An 18132-nucleotide genomic window follows, 5' to 3' on the forward strand; every position below is an offset into this window, starting at 1 on the left:
GCAGACTAGAATAATTGTTTGTGGGCGTGATGTAAGGTGGGCGTGGATCTGTGTGTTATGGATAGTGTGTGTGTGTGTGTGTGTGTCGAATTTTGGGCGTAGCGGCGTGTTGCGTAAGTGTGACGGAAAGTAGGCGTTACAAATTGTGCAAATTGTGGGTGTGGGCGTAGAGACGTATGGGAATATTGTACAATCATAGAGTGTTTCCATTACAAGGACAACAAACACACCAACACCACTATTACCACCACTTCCTCTTTAACACCATCATCAACAACACCACCGCCACCAACAATAACACCATCACCACAACCATCTACTTGTAGCACACCATCACTATCACCACAGCCAGTATAGCACCACCGTCACTCACAACAGCAACAAGTAGCAGGGTGAGGGGCGGCAGGAGGGGTATGTAGACTCACTGTAGAGGAGCCACGAGGACTACCCTGGCTCACAGCTCATCTCTCACGTCACACATGTTTGTAGTGTAAACATTCGATTTTCAACTAATTCTCAACCTCATCCACACCACTTCTGAAGGTGTACCCCGCACAGATATTAATACCATCACACCTTACACCTGAAACTCTCTATATTACTCTACACCTGAAGCTTTCTATATTACTCTACACCTGGTTCTCTCTATATTACTCCACACCTGAAGCTTTCTATGTTACTCCACACCTGAAGCTTTCTATATTACTCTACACCTAAAGCTCTCTTTTACTCTACACCTGAAGCTCTCTACTGTATATTACTCCACACCTGAAGCTTTCTATGTTACTCCACACCTGAAGCTTTCTATATTACTCTACACCTAAAGCTCTCTTTTACTCTACACCTGAAGCTCTCTACTGTATATTACTCCACACCTGAAGCTTTCTATGTTACTCCACACCCGAAGCTGCCCATATTACTCTACACCGTGGCAGGTCAGAGGTCAGACTACAGGCACCAGCACAGCACCTCACCCCATATATAGCAACAAGAGGCAGCAACACCACCTTATCTGGCATCACTGGCTTCCCCCTCCCCCTCCCTTCACTGTGACACATAATTAACCATTCCATGAATTCAGAAACAACTAAACCAAGTACACAGATTTACACAAGTACACGTACACAGATTTAATAATGCAGGAAAGTACACAGAAAGTACTCCTAAGTGTAGAGTATTTCATTGTGGGTTGATTTGACACCACAAGCAACCCAGACAGCTTCACTCCCTCATTTCCTCTCCTCTTTGGCCATGGCACGTTATTTATGGCTAGTATTAAGAGGGTAGTGCCAGAGACAGTCTTAAATGAGACGGATGGTTGTCGCGCGCTCGGCCCAACCCATACAGAGAGAGAGAGAGAGAGAGAGAGAGAGAGAGAGAGATACAGGATATATCTGGGTTATATTCCGGCCAACACTGACACATGTTGAAGGAGACTTAAACTAGCTTATACACTGAAGGAGATCCACCACTGTCAAGGCATTATGAGTGAGACAGCTGCTGATAGTCTGAGAAGGAAAAACAAAATTGAAGCTGGGAAATTTTACATGAAAAAACTCATTAAACTCATCGTATATATTAAAAATTAAAGATCTTTTGAAGATAATTAAAGCAAGGGGGGGTTGAGTAGGAGGTGTTTATGTATGTAAGGGGAGGAGGTGTTCCCATGAGGACTTGCCTGGGCCCCGACGCACCCCATACCATCAAAGGCGGCCCTCTTGAACCTATACCCACTATCCCTAAGACACAACACCCTGATAGATTATTTCCCAGACAAACATAAGCCCAGAAAGACTGATAGACAAACAAACACATTAACCGAGACAGACAAACAGACACAAACAAACAGACAGACAGACAGAAACCCAGAAAGCGAACAGAAACAGACAGACAGACAAACAAACAAAAACCAAGAAGAAGAAACATAGGCACCGAGACAAACAAACAAACAAACAAACAAACAAACAAACAAACAAAGACGGACATACACACAGACAGTCAACGCCACACGGTAATAATATAATGTAAACACACAAAACCCTCAAAATATTTACCCTGGCTGTGACGTGCTCCACCCACACTCCCCTCAGTCAAAGAACTTATTCACAGAAAACTAGACAGAAGGTTGTATTAATGCCTCACTAGAGCTTTAAATTATAGAATTGTGTATTTTGAAGACTGTGTGTGTGTGTGTGTGGTGAGGTGGTGTGGTGTGGTGGTGGTGGTGTGGTGAAGTACTGTAATGGTGTGTTATCGTAGAGGTATGATACTGTATGGTTATTATAGTGGTATGGTACCATATGGTGTGGTGGTGTGATAATGTAGTGGTAGGATATAACTCTTATCATATACAGTAGTCAGTACAAAGGGGCTGAGAGTAGCATCATTAAATGTAATCATGACACATATCCCTTACTGTTGTGTACACTGTGAAGGATTAAAATACGTCCTATTGTCTATACGATAAATAATTTCAGTTCAAGGCAGACGAGGCAGCTTCCTAAAAATTAAGAACAAAATCACAATAAACAGTTGCTGAGTCAGTACACCAGATGAAGAGTAACCAAAACATAACATAAATATTGCCACCATATGTCTGTAGGGTTCATATTTCAGGTGTTTCTCAAAGTATAGGATCACACTACTGCAGGTTAACTTAACCACAATACTGTTTCTGTCACCAGGTGGTCAATGTCACTCTTCACCAGGTCCGTCACCTTCTAGTTCAGATCACGAGTACCTCAAACCTTACAAAAGTCAGGGGTGAGATAGTCTCCAGGGTAGGTCGTGTAGGGTCGGTCTCGTGGCCTCGGCTGACCCTCCACACACACACACACACACACACACACACACACACACACACACACACACATGCCACGCGCGCGCGCATGCACACACACACACTAACAGAGGGTAGCCATTTAAAGCATAAAGTTTGCCATCATCACAATGTCTGACGCGTCGGGAATTCCATTTTCTGATTCTTGGAGAACACTCGTAAGTCGAGGAGGCGAGGTATTCCGCTCCTCCACGCGTGTGAGTTGGTGTACACACACACACACACACACACACCAGGCAGGCAGGTCTTGGTGAGGTGGCTGGTGGCGGGTCACGGGTGAGAGGCGTGGGTGGCTCCGCGGTGCCTGGGCCGCGGTGGGACACACACTGACGCATCTCCCTACATCGCGCCCCCACCCCACGCCCTGCACAAAGTAGCGATGGAGAGGAGGGGCGATTAAGGGGTGAGACGGAGGGAAAAGGTAGGGAGGGAGGGTAAAGGGGGGAGGGTGGAGGGAGGGTGGAGGGAGGGAGGGTAATGTTGGGAGGGTGGAGGGAGGGAGGAAGAGAAGTGGCAGATAGAGAGAGATGGTAATCAAGTGTTACCACTTACTATGCCTGCTACACTTATCACTCACTGCTTACGCGCACCACGCCCCCACCTCATAACCACGCCCCCTTCTTATACCCACGCCCCCTTCTTATACCCACGCCTCACCATGCCTTTCTACACGTTGTCGAGATGGTTCACCTCACCCAAAATAAACGAACGGACATACCACCCTCACACACATACACACACACACACACACACACACACACACACACACACACACACACACACACACACACACACACACACACACACACACACACACACACACACACACACACACACACACACACACACACACACACACACACACACACACACACACACACTCACACACACACACACACACTCACACACACACACACACACACACACACACACTCACACACACACACATACACACACACTCATCATCCATCACACCCTGTTACTCCCTAATTCCGTAAACAGAATCAGATTGTGAGTTTCTTCAATAATATCAATACTATCACCCTTAATCCCTTCAGTAGGGGGACGTCATATTTTATTTAACCAACGAAAGATAATTTTGTTTCAGTAGAGAAGGGATCGGTACACAAGGGGTTAGGTATAGTATTTAAGTCCCTATACGCAGATACCCCAGGGAGGAGAGTGAGGGCTACATATGCAAGGCCACACACACACCTGGGGGCCACACACACACCTGGGGGCCACACACCTGCTGTACCTGTAAGCAAGAATACACTCATCCCTGTCAAGTTAGCGGGAAGTAGGGAGGGCGAGGTGTTGGTATAGACACTAATTAGACAGCGGTGTGATTTGAGTCAGACTAAGACATTCTGCTTACACTCTCACTCCTTCTCCTGCTGGGGGAAGAGGAGGAGGAGGGGAGATAGAAAGAAGGGAATCAAGAAGGTAAGAAGGAGGAGGAAAATAAAAGAAGAAACCTAGATGGGCACAGAAAATGGTGTTACTAATACTAACTAACTAACTAACTAACTAACTAACTAACTAACTAACTAACTAACAGGAAGGGGTAGAGGAGATAAGGAAGGATGAGGAGAGGTAAGGAGTGGAGAGAGGAGAGAACGCACACACACACACACACACACACACACACACACACACACACACACACACACACACACACACACACACACACACACACACACACACACACACACACACACACACACACACACACACACATACACACATACACACTCTTTTACTTCATTATCATTCCTATAACTCAAAACAAAAACAGCAAACAATGACAAATAACATCAACAACATTACACAAACACAACTAAACACATCATTATATAACATCATAATTGTTGACATTAAAGAAGACACATACATCACCGCCCTTCCTGTCCTCTTGGTAACGACAAAGACCAAAAGAAAAAAAAACCCAAAAAAACTAAAAATAAATAAAATAAATGACTAACTTAAGTAGAAGACACAAGTTACCACCGAGCCATCAGTTGCAGTATACACCAAAGTGAACATAAATCTGCCAAACACACTTACAAGTTAATTAATATACACCATAGCTCACACTTAAACCACCCAACAGTTAATAGTTAAAATATGAACCTTGCCCAGCTGGTAGGGTGTGCGTGTGTGTGTGTGTGTGTGTGTGTTAGAGGGTGCAGGGGTCACATTAGCTGTATAGACTGTCACTATGGGAAGCAGCATCATCTGTGTCATCAACTTGTGTAGTAGTAGTAGTAGTAGTAGTAGTATTTTAGTAGTATTCGTAGTAGTAGTAGTAATAGATTCATCAACACAGACCAACTCTTACTCCTCACCCGTCACCGTCAACACCAGTCAGCGTCAGCAACGAGTTATGTCTTTATTATACGCTTCTAACCTCAGCCTCACGCACCAGAGGACCAGGGATGTAGATGAGAACCTTAGAGTGAATCGTCAGGTCTGGGGGAGGAGGAGATATGCAGGAGGTAAACAATTGATTGATTGCTCTCTCTCTCTCTCTCTCTCTCTCTCTCTCTCTCTCTCTCTCTCTCTCTCTCTCTCTCTCACTTGAAGGAACATACTGAGTTATATCCTGGAAGGGGCCGTTGTTGCAATACTATAATGAGGAGCGTGTAACTGTAACAGGGAGAAAAAAACACGTCACACATTATGACACACGGCACGACAACCAGGGGTGGAGGGAAGGAAGGAAGATGGTGCTGGCAATGGAGAGGGAAAGGGCGTGAAGAAGGGGAGAAGGAAGGGAAGGGTCTGATGGATGGACGAGGAGCAGGTGAGATGAGGGAGGGAGGGAGGGACGGAGGGAGTCACCTAGGCAGGAAGGAAGCAACACCAGGCCCCAGAGGTCGTCACTTGGGGCAAGCTGAGGCCATTGTGTGAACTTGCAGACACTAAAATGCAACAGAAGGAAAAAGACAAAGGAATTGGAAGAGAGGGAAGCAACATCAAGGACAGAGGACCTCCACTTAGTATTTTCAGAGACTAATTCCTGTTTACTTTTATACCAGTTACATGACACAGCTGACAGGCTCTGCGATAGCATGCTTGTGACTTGACACTAACATTACAGCACTATGGCCTGACATGACTGCCTCTCAAGAGAAACAGTGTTTGACAATACAAAGGTCCCTCCGAGCTGCGATATGACATAACAATAACATTAAAAGACAGTCATATGACATGACTTACACGACAGTGTCTCCATCCGTGTCATCATGTCGTTGGGTGAAGACGACAGTGTCACCAGACAAGGATGAGGACCAATTGAGCTGTTGTTACAGGAGCTTCGACTGATAGTGACGTAAGCATCAGCTGATCGTTATGAACAAAGCGTCTTGACCGAGTTATGACCGTGGTAGGAGGGCGGTTGCAGTCAAAGAAATGCACTTGGTTGATACTGTTATCTGCAATATTGGGATCTCTACCGCAGAAGGGAAAGAGGGGAAGAAACAATAAAAAAAGGTAGATGGTGAAAGGGTTGGAACACTACACGGGGGAAAAGGAAGACAGTGATGAAGGAGATTAGGGGACTATAAGAATGAAAAGAATAAAAGCGGGAGAATAAGAACAGTAAAAGGAAAAGGGGGGTAGAGGAGAGGAAGGAGGAGGAAGGGAGAGACAAGAAAATGACGGATCAGAAGGGAGAATGGCAGAAGAAGAGTTGTAAGAGAGAGGGAGAATCAGAGGGGGAGCTATTCTGGTCCCCTCACAACATGACCTCGCCCCACTATGTCTGTGGCGGCATCTATCACCCTCACCATACAACTCGTAACGCTCAGTGTTTACGTTTCATCTCCTCACATTGACGTTGATCAGGTGATGGTAAAACAGACTAAGTGCTCACCTATAAAACACCAAATACAATATCCGAAGAATTTACAGCACAAGTGAAGAAAAAAATCGAAAACTATCTGGCAATCTTTGTAAATTATGTCTCATATAAACAACTCGGGTCTTGTATAAATCTTCACCCAACAGACACGTAACTCTTGCGACAGACAGGTGATGACAACACTGCAAAACAAAACCAGTGAGCGCATCTCCACAGCCTCGAGAGACCACACAGGAGAAGACAGACACATATGGCCGTATTGTAAACAGTTATACACCGGCACTGCAGGAAAAGGTTGAGTGAACGTTCATCTAGTACAGATCCCCAAAAGTGGATCACTAATATCCCAGGAGGAAACCAAAGGCCCTGTTGCTTCCTGGTGCTGGCGGTGTCTTATCAGGAGGTACCGTGAAGAATAATACCGGTGATGCTTTTTACCGCCACCTTCCTTCCTGCAGCATCCCGCCCGCCTGCCCGCCCGATGGTGCACAGAACCCCACCATCTGTCAGCAGGTCGTCAGGTTGTGGACACGCCTCTCTCACCTCCAGCTGTGCTTAGCGTCAACCACACTCATCACCCTAGACGACCTGCCGTTGCCCCTTCATGGTGGACGGGTCACCTACAACCCAACTAATGATGTGCTTTGCTTTCCGACCAAAGGACATACACGCTCTGGCTCTCCCACGCCACCCTCCTGACACTCACAGACCTGTTATCCACCTCCCCCTGCTACTGTCGACACCCCCAGACTTGTTCACCGCCTCCCAGACCTCCATCAAGGCCCCCTCAAGAGTGTGGACGTGTGACAGGAGCCGCTGTGACGGAGGTGCGACAGGAAGTGTGTGTCTGTGTGTGTGTGAGGGGAAGCAAAGGGGTGAGGACGGGGCGCTCATTAGACCTTACTGTATCTTATCTCTCCTTCCCTCTCTCTTCCTTCTTCCTTTGTCACTTTTTTCCCCCCTGTTCTTCTAGTTTTATCTTATGACTGTGAAGTCTCTCCCTCCATCCCCTGTCTCTGTCTTTCTCCAAACAAATTCCACGAGAAATAGAAAATAAGAATCATTATACATACTCTCTCTCTCTCTCTCTCTCTCTCTCTCTCTCTCTCTCTCTCTCTCTCTCTCTCTCTCTCTCTCCCTAGTACCGTTTTCTAAGTCACGTGGAAAATAAGTTTCAATTTACACACCATCTCCTTTAACCCTCTTCTATCTCTCTCTCTCCTCCTCTCCACCCCCCTCCCCCTCTAGTAGCAAGTTCTGCGTTAAGTAGAAAATGAGTTTCAATTTAGGTATGTTTGTTATGCCAGAGCCGCAAGGAGGGAGGAATGGTGGGGGGTGAGCCGCAAGGAGGAAGGGGGAGAGGGGTAAGAAGGGGCAGGTCACAAGAAGGGGGAGGAGAGAAAGGAGGGACGGATAGGGTGGGTCACAAAGAGGAAGGAAAGAAGGAAGGGTCACAAAGAGAGAGAGAATTTTTAGTTTAACAAATTTATTGGCAGAGCTTGTAGTACAGTTTGCCTATTCTGAGTAATTCAGTCAGGTCTTGACATTGAGGGTGGTATCACTTCTCACTGCCACGCAAGACAGAGGTTCATACACAAAGAAATACATCATATTCATTAACAACTATAACTGTATAGAGGTCAGATTCATATGGGTAGTGTCACTGTTCACTGCCATGCAGGACAGAGGTTCGTACACAAAGAGTTGCATCATATTCATTGACAGTACATATACATATATGTACACACACACATACACATATACATACATATACACATATACATACACATTTACATGTACATATATATACACATATGCACACATACACACATACATACACATATGCACACATACATATATATACAGTACATCACGTCGGTCAGATTCATGTGGGTAATGCCACTGTTCACTGCCATGCAGGACAGAGGTTCGTACACAAAGAAGGAAAGGAAGAAAGGGAATGAAGAAAGAGAGGGAGGGACTACACTATATACAACCCGGGTCAGGGAAACAGTGAGAGGGGAGACTAAATGTACTTCTTACCACCAGCCTCTGTCATGTTGAGGCGCCCACCCTACACCCCCACGCTTCCCTGTGATGATGATGATGATGATGATGATGATGATGATGATGATACTATAGTCAGATACCGGCGAGCTAGCGGATAACGACGGAGAAATGAGCACTAAACTGAACAGATATTTTTTAACAGTTTTCACCACCGAAAATTTAAACATGATATCCGAGGCACCGACTATATACAGAGATAGTGAAGACAATAGATTAAGCGAGATAGTAGTGACAAGCTAAAGCCTAATAAGTCACCAGGTCCCGATGAGATATTCGCCACAGCATTAAAGGAGTGTAAGGAAGAACTTAGTATAGTAGTATGCCCTTAGAAAATTTGTTTGGCATGTCATTAAAAACGGGTGTAGTACCAGAATCTTGGAGGATAGTGAATGTTATACCGATTTTCAAGAAGGGAGATAGATCACTATCCTCTAACTACCGTCAAATCAGTTTAATACCAATTGTAGGCAAATTGCTGGAAACAATAATTTCAAACGCTATTCGAAATCACCTGGAGAAGCACAAGTTGATCAATGATTCCCAACATGGCTTCACAAGCGGGTGTTCATGTCTAACTAATCTATTAACATTCTTTTCAGCTGTTTTCGAATCAGTGGACGAGAGGCACGACTATGATGTGGTATACCTAGACTTTAGCAATGCCTTCCATAGAGTCCCCCACTAAAGACTAATACGAAAAGTGGAGGCTGCACACACACAACTTACACACACATACACTGGAAAGAATCAATACACTAATATGTTCATACATCAGGTGAACGTATTGTACCTAGTTTAGGAGACAGACAGGCAGACAGACAGACAGACACATTGACACAATATAAATACTCACACCATTTTTTGATGTTGCTGTTGTTGTTATTTTGTAGTTGTTGTTGTTGTTGTGCTTCATTTTAAGACAAGCAGTTCGGTACAGTGCTACACCATCATATAAGAGGAACATTTATCACACGAGAACATTTGAGTACATAAGGTCGTTGCTCTCGTAGTGAACACAAACCAGACAAGAGTATTATGTTGTGTTGTGGTTTATGTTCTGAGTTTAAGTTAAGGTCAGAAGATCACGTGAAGGTTATAGACAGTCCCCAGTTTATCTCACCTGATGATTGAACATCCTCCATCAATAACTGGGGGTTAGGTTAGGTTTAGTTTGGTTTGGTTAGGTTAGGTTAGAGTCACGATAACTTTGAAAGACACGAGCATTCTTACATGGCTGGTAACCCTGTCTAAGGTAATATCCCCAGGGTGGTATTACCGAATAAAGGAAAACTCTCCCTTAGATGTGTTCAAAGCAGGAGGAGTTCAGTCGTAGTTGGTAACACTGTCTGGAAGGATACTTACTCCTGGGTGGCAATACTTGAAAAGATCTAAACACCGTGGTGGAATAATTGAACAAAAATGTACTCCCATATTGACAATTGGCAACCGTGGTGAGAGAATATTCACCAGGCTAGTAACACTGGTGAAAGACTATCCTCCTGGTTGGCATCACTGGTAAAAGACGAGACTCTCTTCAAAGGTGGCAACTCTACGTGTAACTTGGTAACACTGATGGAGGTTGTTACCCCCAGGATGGCAACAGTGGGGGCAATGAGTGTCATTAATGCCTTACACTGGTTTAGTAATGCCCAGCCACACCCTCATCCCGCCCACTCAGGTGCCACGCCCACACCTTTACTCCACCCACTCAGGTGCCACGCCCATACCCTCACCCAGCCCCTTCAGGTACCACGCCTACAAATTTCGCCCACTCAGGTGCCACGCCCATACCCTCACCCTGCCCACTCAGGTGTCACACAACATTCACTCCGCCCACTCAGGTGCCACGCACACCTTTACTCCGCCCACTCAGGTACCACCCTCACCCTGCCCACTCAGGTGTCACATCAACACCCTCACTCCGCCCACTCAGGTGCCACCCTCCCTCACACACACACCCACACACACACATGATACAATGCCTCCTGGTTTATAAGGACATCCAATGAACTTTATATCTAGTCCATCAATAACAAAGAAACTTAATAATGGATAAATACCTGAACAAGAAAACAATAAAACAAACAAATAAACTCAGGTATACTATATAAGACAGCGTAAACAACATTTATCTGTCTGTAAACAATCAAACACAATTTTTCCGTTTGTTTGTCTTGAGTATAACATTGGTGAGTATGGTGAGTGAGTGTTGACGCCCACCACCACCACCACACAGAGGCGGGATAATAACAACAAGAGTCGCGGCAGTAAAACACTTAACAGAGAGAGTGGTAAGTCGTAAAGCTTCCTGAGTTTGTTTATCCTCGTAAGGGTGGGGGGCGGTGATGGTGAGGTGGGCGGTGATGGTGAGGTGGGCGGTGGTGGTGAGGTGGTGGGCGGTGGTGGTGAGGTGGAGAGAAGTGAGGTGGGTGGAGGGAAGTAGGGTGGGTGGTGTAAGTGAAGAGAGATTGTAGAATGAGGTAGAGAAGATAGAGGGAGGTGGGTGGATGGATTAGTAGCGTGAGGTAGAATGGGTGGCGGGAGGTGGAGGGGGGAGGTGGACTGACATAATCCACAAAGACTTACTCCTGAAGAAGCAAACACGACCAATTATAATACAAATATGGAACTTCACCTCACCTCACTTCACTGCACTTCACTTCACCTCACCTTACTTCACCTTACATCAGCTGAAATTCCTTGTAAATAGTGATTATCTCTTCGGGCAGGTAAGATCAAGGTAGAATAAGTAAGCCAAGATGGTCTGTCCTACTACTGAGAGAGAGAGAGAGAGAGAGAGAGAGGGAGAGAGTGTGTGTGTGTGTGTGTGTGTGTGTGTGAGTAGAGTGAGTGAGGATGCGTTGAGTGAATGGACAAACAATCATAGTGTGGGTGGGTGGTCGGTCAGCAGGTGGGTGGGAGGTGGTAGTACTGTTAGTGGGTGGGCGGTGATACTGTAAGTGGATGGGCGGTAGTAGTTATGTTAGTGGGTGGGTGGATGGGCGGTATAAGTAATGCGGGAAGGTGGGTGGACCAAGTCACTAGTATCGGACACCCAACACCATAATGCCACTTCCGCCCCTTCCACCCTCACACAGGTATAATAATTTTTTTACCGTTCATGTTCCGAGGAGCGTGAAACATGCTCATACAATGCACCCAATGAGAGCACTTCCTTAACCTATACCAGTGTGGGTTATAATGAGCTGTAGGGGGATTAATATAGTGTTAGGTGATGTAAGTCAGGTTAGGACTACTGTAGCCTTGAGTAAAGTAGCAGAATTATAAGTGAGGAGTTTGGATAGCCTTTAGTAGCGGGTCGCGGGAAGACTTAACCTTGTATGTACAGTATTTATCTATAATTCATTGATCAGTTTACGTGATTATTTATAATTCATTGGACGTGATTATCTATGGTTCATTGTACGTGATTCTCTATAGTAATTAACTGTACGTGGTTATCTCCTATTTATTGTACGTATTTTAGTGTTCATTGTACGTCATTCTTCATAATTGTACGTAACTACCTATAATTCATATTTGTTCCTTACAATTAACATAAAACAAAAGTATTCGACGGTAGAGATTTAACAGCTCATACGTGTTGGGTTATTTCAAAAGTAACCCGCGGAAGATGTTGAGAGTGATAAAGTAATTCTCGCTTTAAGATAACAACACGCGTCTTAATATAATTTTCCTACACCTTAGTATGGAAATAGAGACCAGATACACAGGACACACTGTATCAAACAATGTTCAGTTTAATAAAGTATGGTAGAGCCCAGAGAGGGTCGACTGGTGTGACAACAGAACAGGTGGATCAAGGGAGGCCCAGTAGTGATACCATCAAGTAACTACTCCACCAGCTGACTCCGGACTACTGAACTGTCACTTATATCATCTACATCAATACCAGGAGTACCTTAGTTAGTAAAGCCACCAGGGAGCAAGTTGTACAATATTACTGTATGTTGCTACAGCCCATTGACCCTATATACGAACAAGTTAACAGTGGCAGTGGAGGTGGTGTCTCTTAAGTACCAGAGAGGAAACTGCAGCGGGCTTATTAGCCCATACTGGGCAGTTCCGTTTACACCCAACCCCTATCGCTTATATATCCATCTAACCTATGTTTGAAGCTATCCAGCGTATTCGAGTTAATGATGATGTTTGGTAACTTGTTCCACTCATCCACTAATCTATTTCCAAAGCAATGTTTACCTATCTCGCGCCCTAAATCTAAATTTGTCTAATTTAAAACTATTGTTACGAGTTCGCTCCTGGTTGGATAGATTGGGTACCTTTGTTATATCACCTTTGTTTAGCCCTGACTTCCATTTATACACCTCGATAATATCGCCCCTCGGTTTAACAAAGAGTGAACATGACCTAACAAGAGTGAACATGATGAAAAAAGAGACACTCACCAGCGACTATGAGCCCCAGGGTACAGCCGTCCTTCTTAGAGAGTTGAACCAAGCTCACTCCGCGCACCTCCTCTGTAACACACAACACTTATCAACACTTAATCTTCCACAACACAACATGTCAACAACACTATGCACTACACAACACTAACCAACACACTTTTATGAATTAATAAAAACATTGTCACTAGGTTAAACAAACTGGCCAATAAACAAATTTGTATCATCACTGCATCACTTAATATACCACTGCCAACAAGAGGCTTATATGTAAAGTAACTAGGGAGCATTGAATACCCTGATCACAATACGGTATGGACGGAAGGTAAAGGGTATACTTGTATAGTTTACCTGCGATGTAGCTGACTCGAGAATCCCGCGCCAAGGTGCTGTACTCCCCTCCACCGTTCTCCTCTGTTAATAAGATACAGTTGACATGTAATACAACGTTTTAGACAAGTTATATTATTACTATCTACACTTACATACTATAATCAAAACAAGAAAATATCAATAATACTATAATCGTAAATAATAACAACTGCAACAACAAACACAACAATAATAATAATGGGTGTAGGGACAGGGATGTGTTGAGGTGGAGGGAGTTGTATACATTAATTTGAGAGCACAACGAGACTCACTTCACTAGAAAACACTAATAACCTGAATGTTTTAGTTAACAAAGGAATTTGGATTTTATGTAGATTAGTAACCACTGCTTTATTTCACCTGTGTTCATCAACTTCAAGCCGGATGCGACTATGGAAAAACGAACGGACAATGGTAACACAATATGCCCCGACACCATTCGTGGCGGGGCTTAAACAAATAATATATGGGATTTAAATCAGATATTATCATCCTTGAAAAGTTTCCATTTGACGAATTTTCTTATCATAGTTATTACGATTTATTACTAAATATTGGTAATATCCACTCATAGGGCAAACATTACATCCCTTCAGTTACACTAAAGACGCACTTCATATTTCTTTAGTTACCGATAACAAACATAGAAAACTATCCCTCGCCAACTCACTTTCATGGCTGACTCAAATAAACTAGTTTTTGCCTTTAGGTGGTCGAGGAGGGACATGTATTGCAAGTCACGTCTGGGACAATCGCTATTATAATGCGCAGACAGGTACACAACACGCACCTCCAACACACCATAACACTTCAGGGGTGATTTACCTTGCATTTTGATTTCATTGACGAACTGGATATAACAGGTGGAAAATGTTAACTAGCATTCAGAATTCTAAACGTATTTCTTACATTTTTATAAACTAATACACTTTTAAAATATATTAATAAAAATACATGCGAATAATTTCAACTTTATATATATAGGGGTGGGGGTGTGTCTATAGATATATTTATTTTATTGTTTATCTCAAATTAAAATAGATTAAGGGAATGTAAAAATGAAAGTCCCTCTCCTGAAGGGCGGTACATCTAACTATATTGGCACCTAACCTAACCTAATCTAACACACTATGGATAAGAAAGACGAAGACCCATGACTTTGGGCTGTTATACTATCACGCCTTACATTTAGATTATAGGTGCATACTATACTATCGACGTGAGAGGACAGGGAGTTCCACAGACGAGAGGAGCGAGGAACGAAGGGGGGCGAATCGTGAAGAAGTAAAACTAAAGAGGGCTCGCAGGGAGAGGAGGTGACGTGATAAAAACTGATGTGTTGTGGCTGTGATTGACGGAGGAGGGGATGGTGGGTTAGGTTTCACTGCCACACTGTCAATGGAAATAGTGGGAGACGAGAGACTGTGAGGAGACAGACATTTGATATGAAGGGAAGGTGGTAAGGTGAACTGAGCGTGTGTGGTCGTATTGGTGTTTAGCGAGGGTCGTGGTGGTGAGGAGTGGAGGGTGTGGATGTATGGAGGTGGTTGGTGTGTCTGGATGAGCGGAGGTGTTTGGTGTGGATACGTGGAGGTGGTAGTAGTATAGTAGATGTGGGTGTGTGATTGTAGTCGTGGTGAGTGTGGATGTGTGGTCGTAGTGGATGTATAAAAGTAGTGGATGCTGGTGGTAATGATAGATGCAGGCGGTATTGGTGGTGGATGCAAGTTGTGGGTGCAGGTAATGATGGTAATAGTGAAGGTAGGTGCAGGTGGCAGATGGTGATGGTGAGTGTCTGTAGGTGATGGTGGGCGTGGGCGGGGTTGTCGTATAGTAAGAGAACAGTCAGTATGTGGGAGGGGACGGCTGACACAACATAACCCTACATAGCTGTGGTTGTGAGGCGTGCTGGAGGGCTTGAGGTGAGGTCCTACCACAGATGGTCGAGGAGGTCACAGCCACAGTGTCCACAACAGACACGTCCTGTGGTCACCAATAAGCTAAACCAACACATAGTGCACCACGCCCTCACACCCCCTCCGCGCGTGTCCCTTCAGATCACCACGGGGTCAACTTACCTAAGGGGAAAGAGGCGACGACACTGGGTAATTGTAGCCGATGAGACTTAATGAAATAACTGTGACAAGAGATACAACGCCAGAAACAGTAAGGACACCTCGCACTAACAGGCAGCTTCAAACAACAGTTAACACAATGGCCATCTGAACAGTTGCCGTTAAAACAGGATAGGGAAACTTCTCAACAACAGCAGAACACAAATAAAAAAAAGCTCACCCTGTTAATGAAACTAATGCTATAACTTAATGATTCCTTAATTACTGTGTACTATGCCTTCCCCCCCCTACTTGGTCACCTACTTCTTGGATCCGGATTCAGAAAAAAAAAACATACGCGGTATACTTGTGGTATACTCGTACTAATCATCTATATACAGCAGGTATAAACACGTGTATAGCCTACATCAGTTAGATGGAGTTTAACCGTCTTCTTTAAATCTTCTTTGGTGTATAAATAACATGTAATCACAGAAAGAAAATGATGCCATGTTTTAAGTTCACAGACAGTCAGAGAGGACAACTCATTTACGTGTGTGTGTGTGTGTGTGTGTGTGTGTGTGTGTGTGTCAGACTAGAAGTTTCATGATCCTCAACAGACCAGCACCAGACACACACAACACTGTCACTTCCAAGTTGTCATATCTCTCTTTCTCGCTGAGTCATGATGTAATTCTCTTCAAAATGACTACGATAAATACATAAAATATATATGGGCATTTTTATACACAAACAATGTATATACCGTACAGTCATATTATACACACTCAGTTTACATATGCAATTTATATACATACATATTTCAAAAGTAACTCAAATGTTGTGGGCTCCTGAGTTTTAAATCCGAGCATTTCAGTATACTTGAAAATGGGTCCACAAGTGAAGGTCAGTGTAGATACAGCACACTGATGATTAAACATTTCTTTTTCAGTGCACAAGGACGCAGTGCTCTCGACAGCCACCACTTCCCGAACTGTGTAAACTTGGGTATTTCTATACAACTGGGATCGAACCAAGGCAGGAGGCGAGGTGATATTAAATTCATTACAATCTGTATTCCCATTGATGATCCTATAACTTTTAATTAAAGAGTTACATGAATATGCAAATTTACGAAGTGTATCATTGTTAGGAAGAAAATCCGTTGTGTGGTGTGGTGTGGTGTGGTGTGGTGTTGTGTGGTGTGGTGTTGTGTGGTGTGGTGTGGTGTGGTGTTCCCAGGAGAGGGTGAGGGAAGCAACCACACAACACACATTTCTTAGAACCACCCAACAGCTCTTCACTCATCTCTCTAAATAAGTCGCTTGAATGTTTTATCTTCACACATATACCTCACATCTTACGAGTGTGGTCACCCGCCTTGGGGGCATGACAGGGTGAAAACAATAATAACAGTAATTATTATTAGTATGATGATCTTATCCGTATAGTCAACATATTATAAACATTATTAGAGATTCCCAGGAGAAGTAGAAAGACCTTTACAATTTTGCCTCATAATAATAATAATAATAATAATAATAATAATAATAATAATAATAATAATAATAATAATAATAATAATAACTATATATTATTTCTGGGGGGAGATGACACTAATTAATATTCTTCTATAATAATAAAACTCCTTATATCAACTAAATATACGTTGCATAAGAAACACTCAGGTGGAAAAAGTTGTTTAAAAATACCCTAAAAATAACCAAGGTATAAAATATTTCAGTCCACCCAATAGATTCAACACTAATAGAGACGAAATACTTCAATAACTGGTCAAGGTGTCCCAGTTTTAATAGGGCCAGTCTTAATGGTGCTCAATGGTAATGGGTCCCAATTCCATGGTTTGGTTACATTGGGGGGCCTATTAGGACAGTAACCTATTTCACCTGTACTCCAATTAGCTTCCAGGTGAGGGAGAAATACAATACTGGATTTAACATCAATTAAGCAGCAAATTACTATGTTAATAATATGACCCTGAGTACTGAAGTTATATTGTTAATTAACCTGAATATATCTGTACTGTCACCTTGTACAATGATAATAGCTCCCACTAGTGAATTTATATTAACCATAAGAGAGGCATCAACATTAAAGGAATATCATATTAAAATTGATTTGGATAATACTGTCATTTTTTGTTAATAATAATAGACCTAAAATCACGTAATATTATTTATTTGGGGAAGTAGTCTCGTTATTGTATTTACCAACATTTCTTCAACATGGGGTCAAAGTACAGACTATTTCCCGTATGGTGGTTAACACACACACACACACACACACACACACACACACACACACACACACACTCTCTTCATTATAATCCCCACAAGCACGTTGCCGCCGACGAGTCTTGGGGTCAGGCGAGGTCACTCCCAGCACGAGGTCCCAATCACTGGATGGCCTCTGACCCGTATTATGGACAGCGACAAAGCGATACACAGGAGAAAGACTGTGTAGGTGTATATGTATGCCGAGGCA

The 18132-nt window shown here is 43.6% G+C and overlaps 1 protein-coding gene across 5 annotated transcripts in view; it reads right to left on the reverse strand.

Moving 5' to 3' along the window:
* The window catches only part of LOC121878364 (glutamate receptor-interacting protein 2-like), a 169453-nt gene that overhangs the window by 59538 nt on the left and 91783 nt on the right, over nucleotides 1–18132 (reverse strand). For 4 of the 5 annotated variants that reach the window (XM_042384557.1, XM_042384555.1, XM_042384556.1 and 1 more), the window contains exons 3-4: nucleotides 13553–13615; nucleotides 13202–13273 (exon numbers count right to left, since the gene is read on the reverse strand). In XM_042384557.1, coding sequence (XP_042240491.1) covers nucleotides 13202–13273; nucleotides 13553–13615 — 135 coding nt within the window. Of the gene's footprint in view, nucleotides 1–3072; nucleotides 3142–13201; nucleotides 13274–13552; nucleotides 13616–18132 lie in introns of those variants that run through there. The other variant, XM_042384558.1, reaches the window with a different exon arrangement.

Source organism: Homarus americanus, unplaced genomic scaffold (assembly GCF_018991925.1).
Source record: "Homarus americanus isolate GMGI-L3 unplaced genomic scaffold, GMGI_Hamer_2.0 scaffold41027, whole genome shotgun sequence".
NCBI classification, from domain to species: Eukaryota; Metazoa; Arthropoda; class Malacostraca; order Decapoda; family Nephropidae; genus Homarus; species Homarus americanus.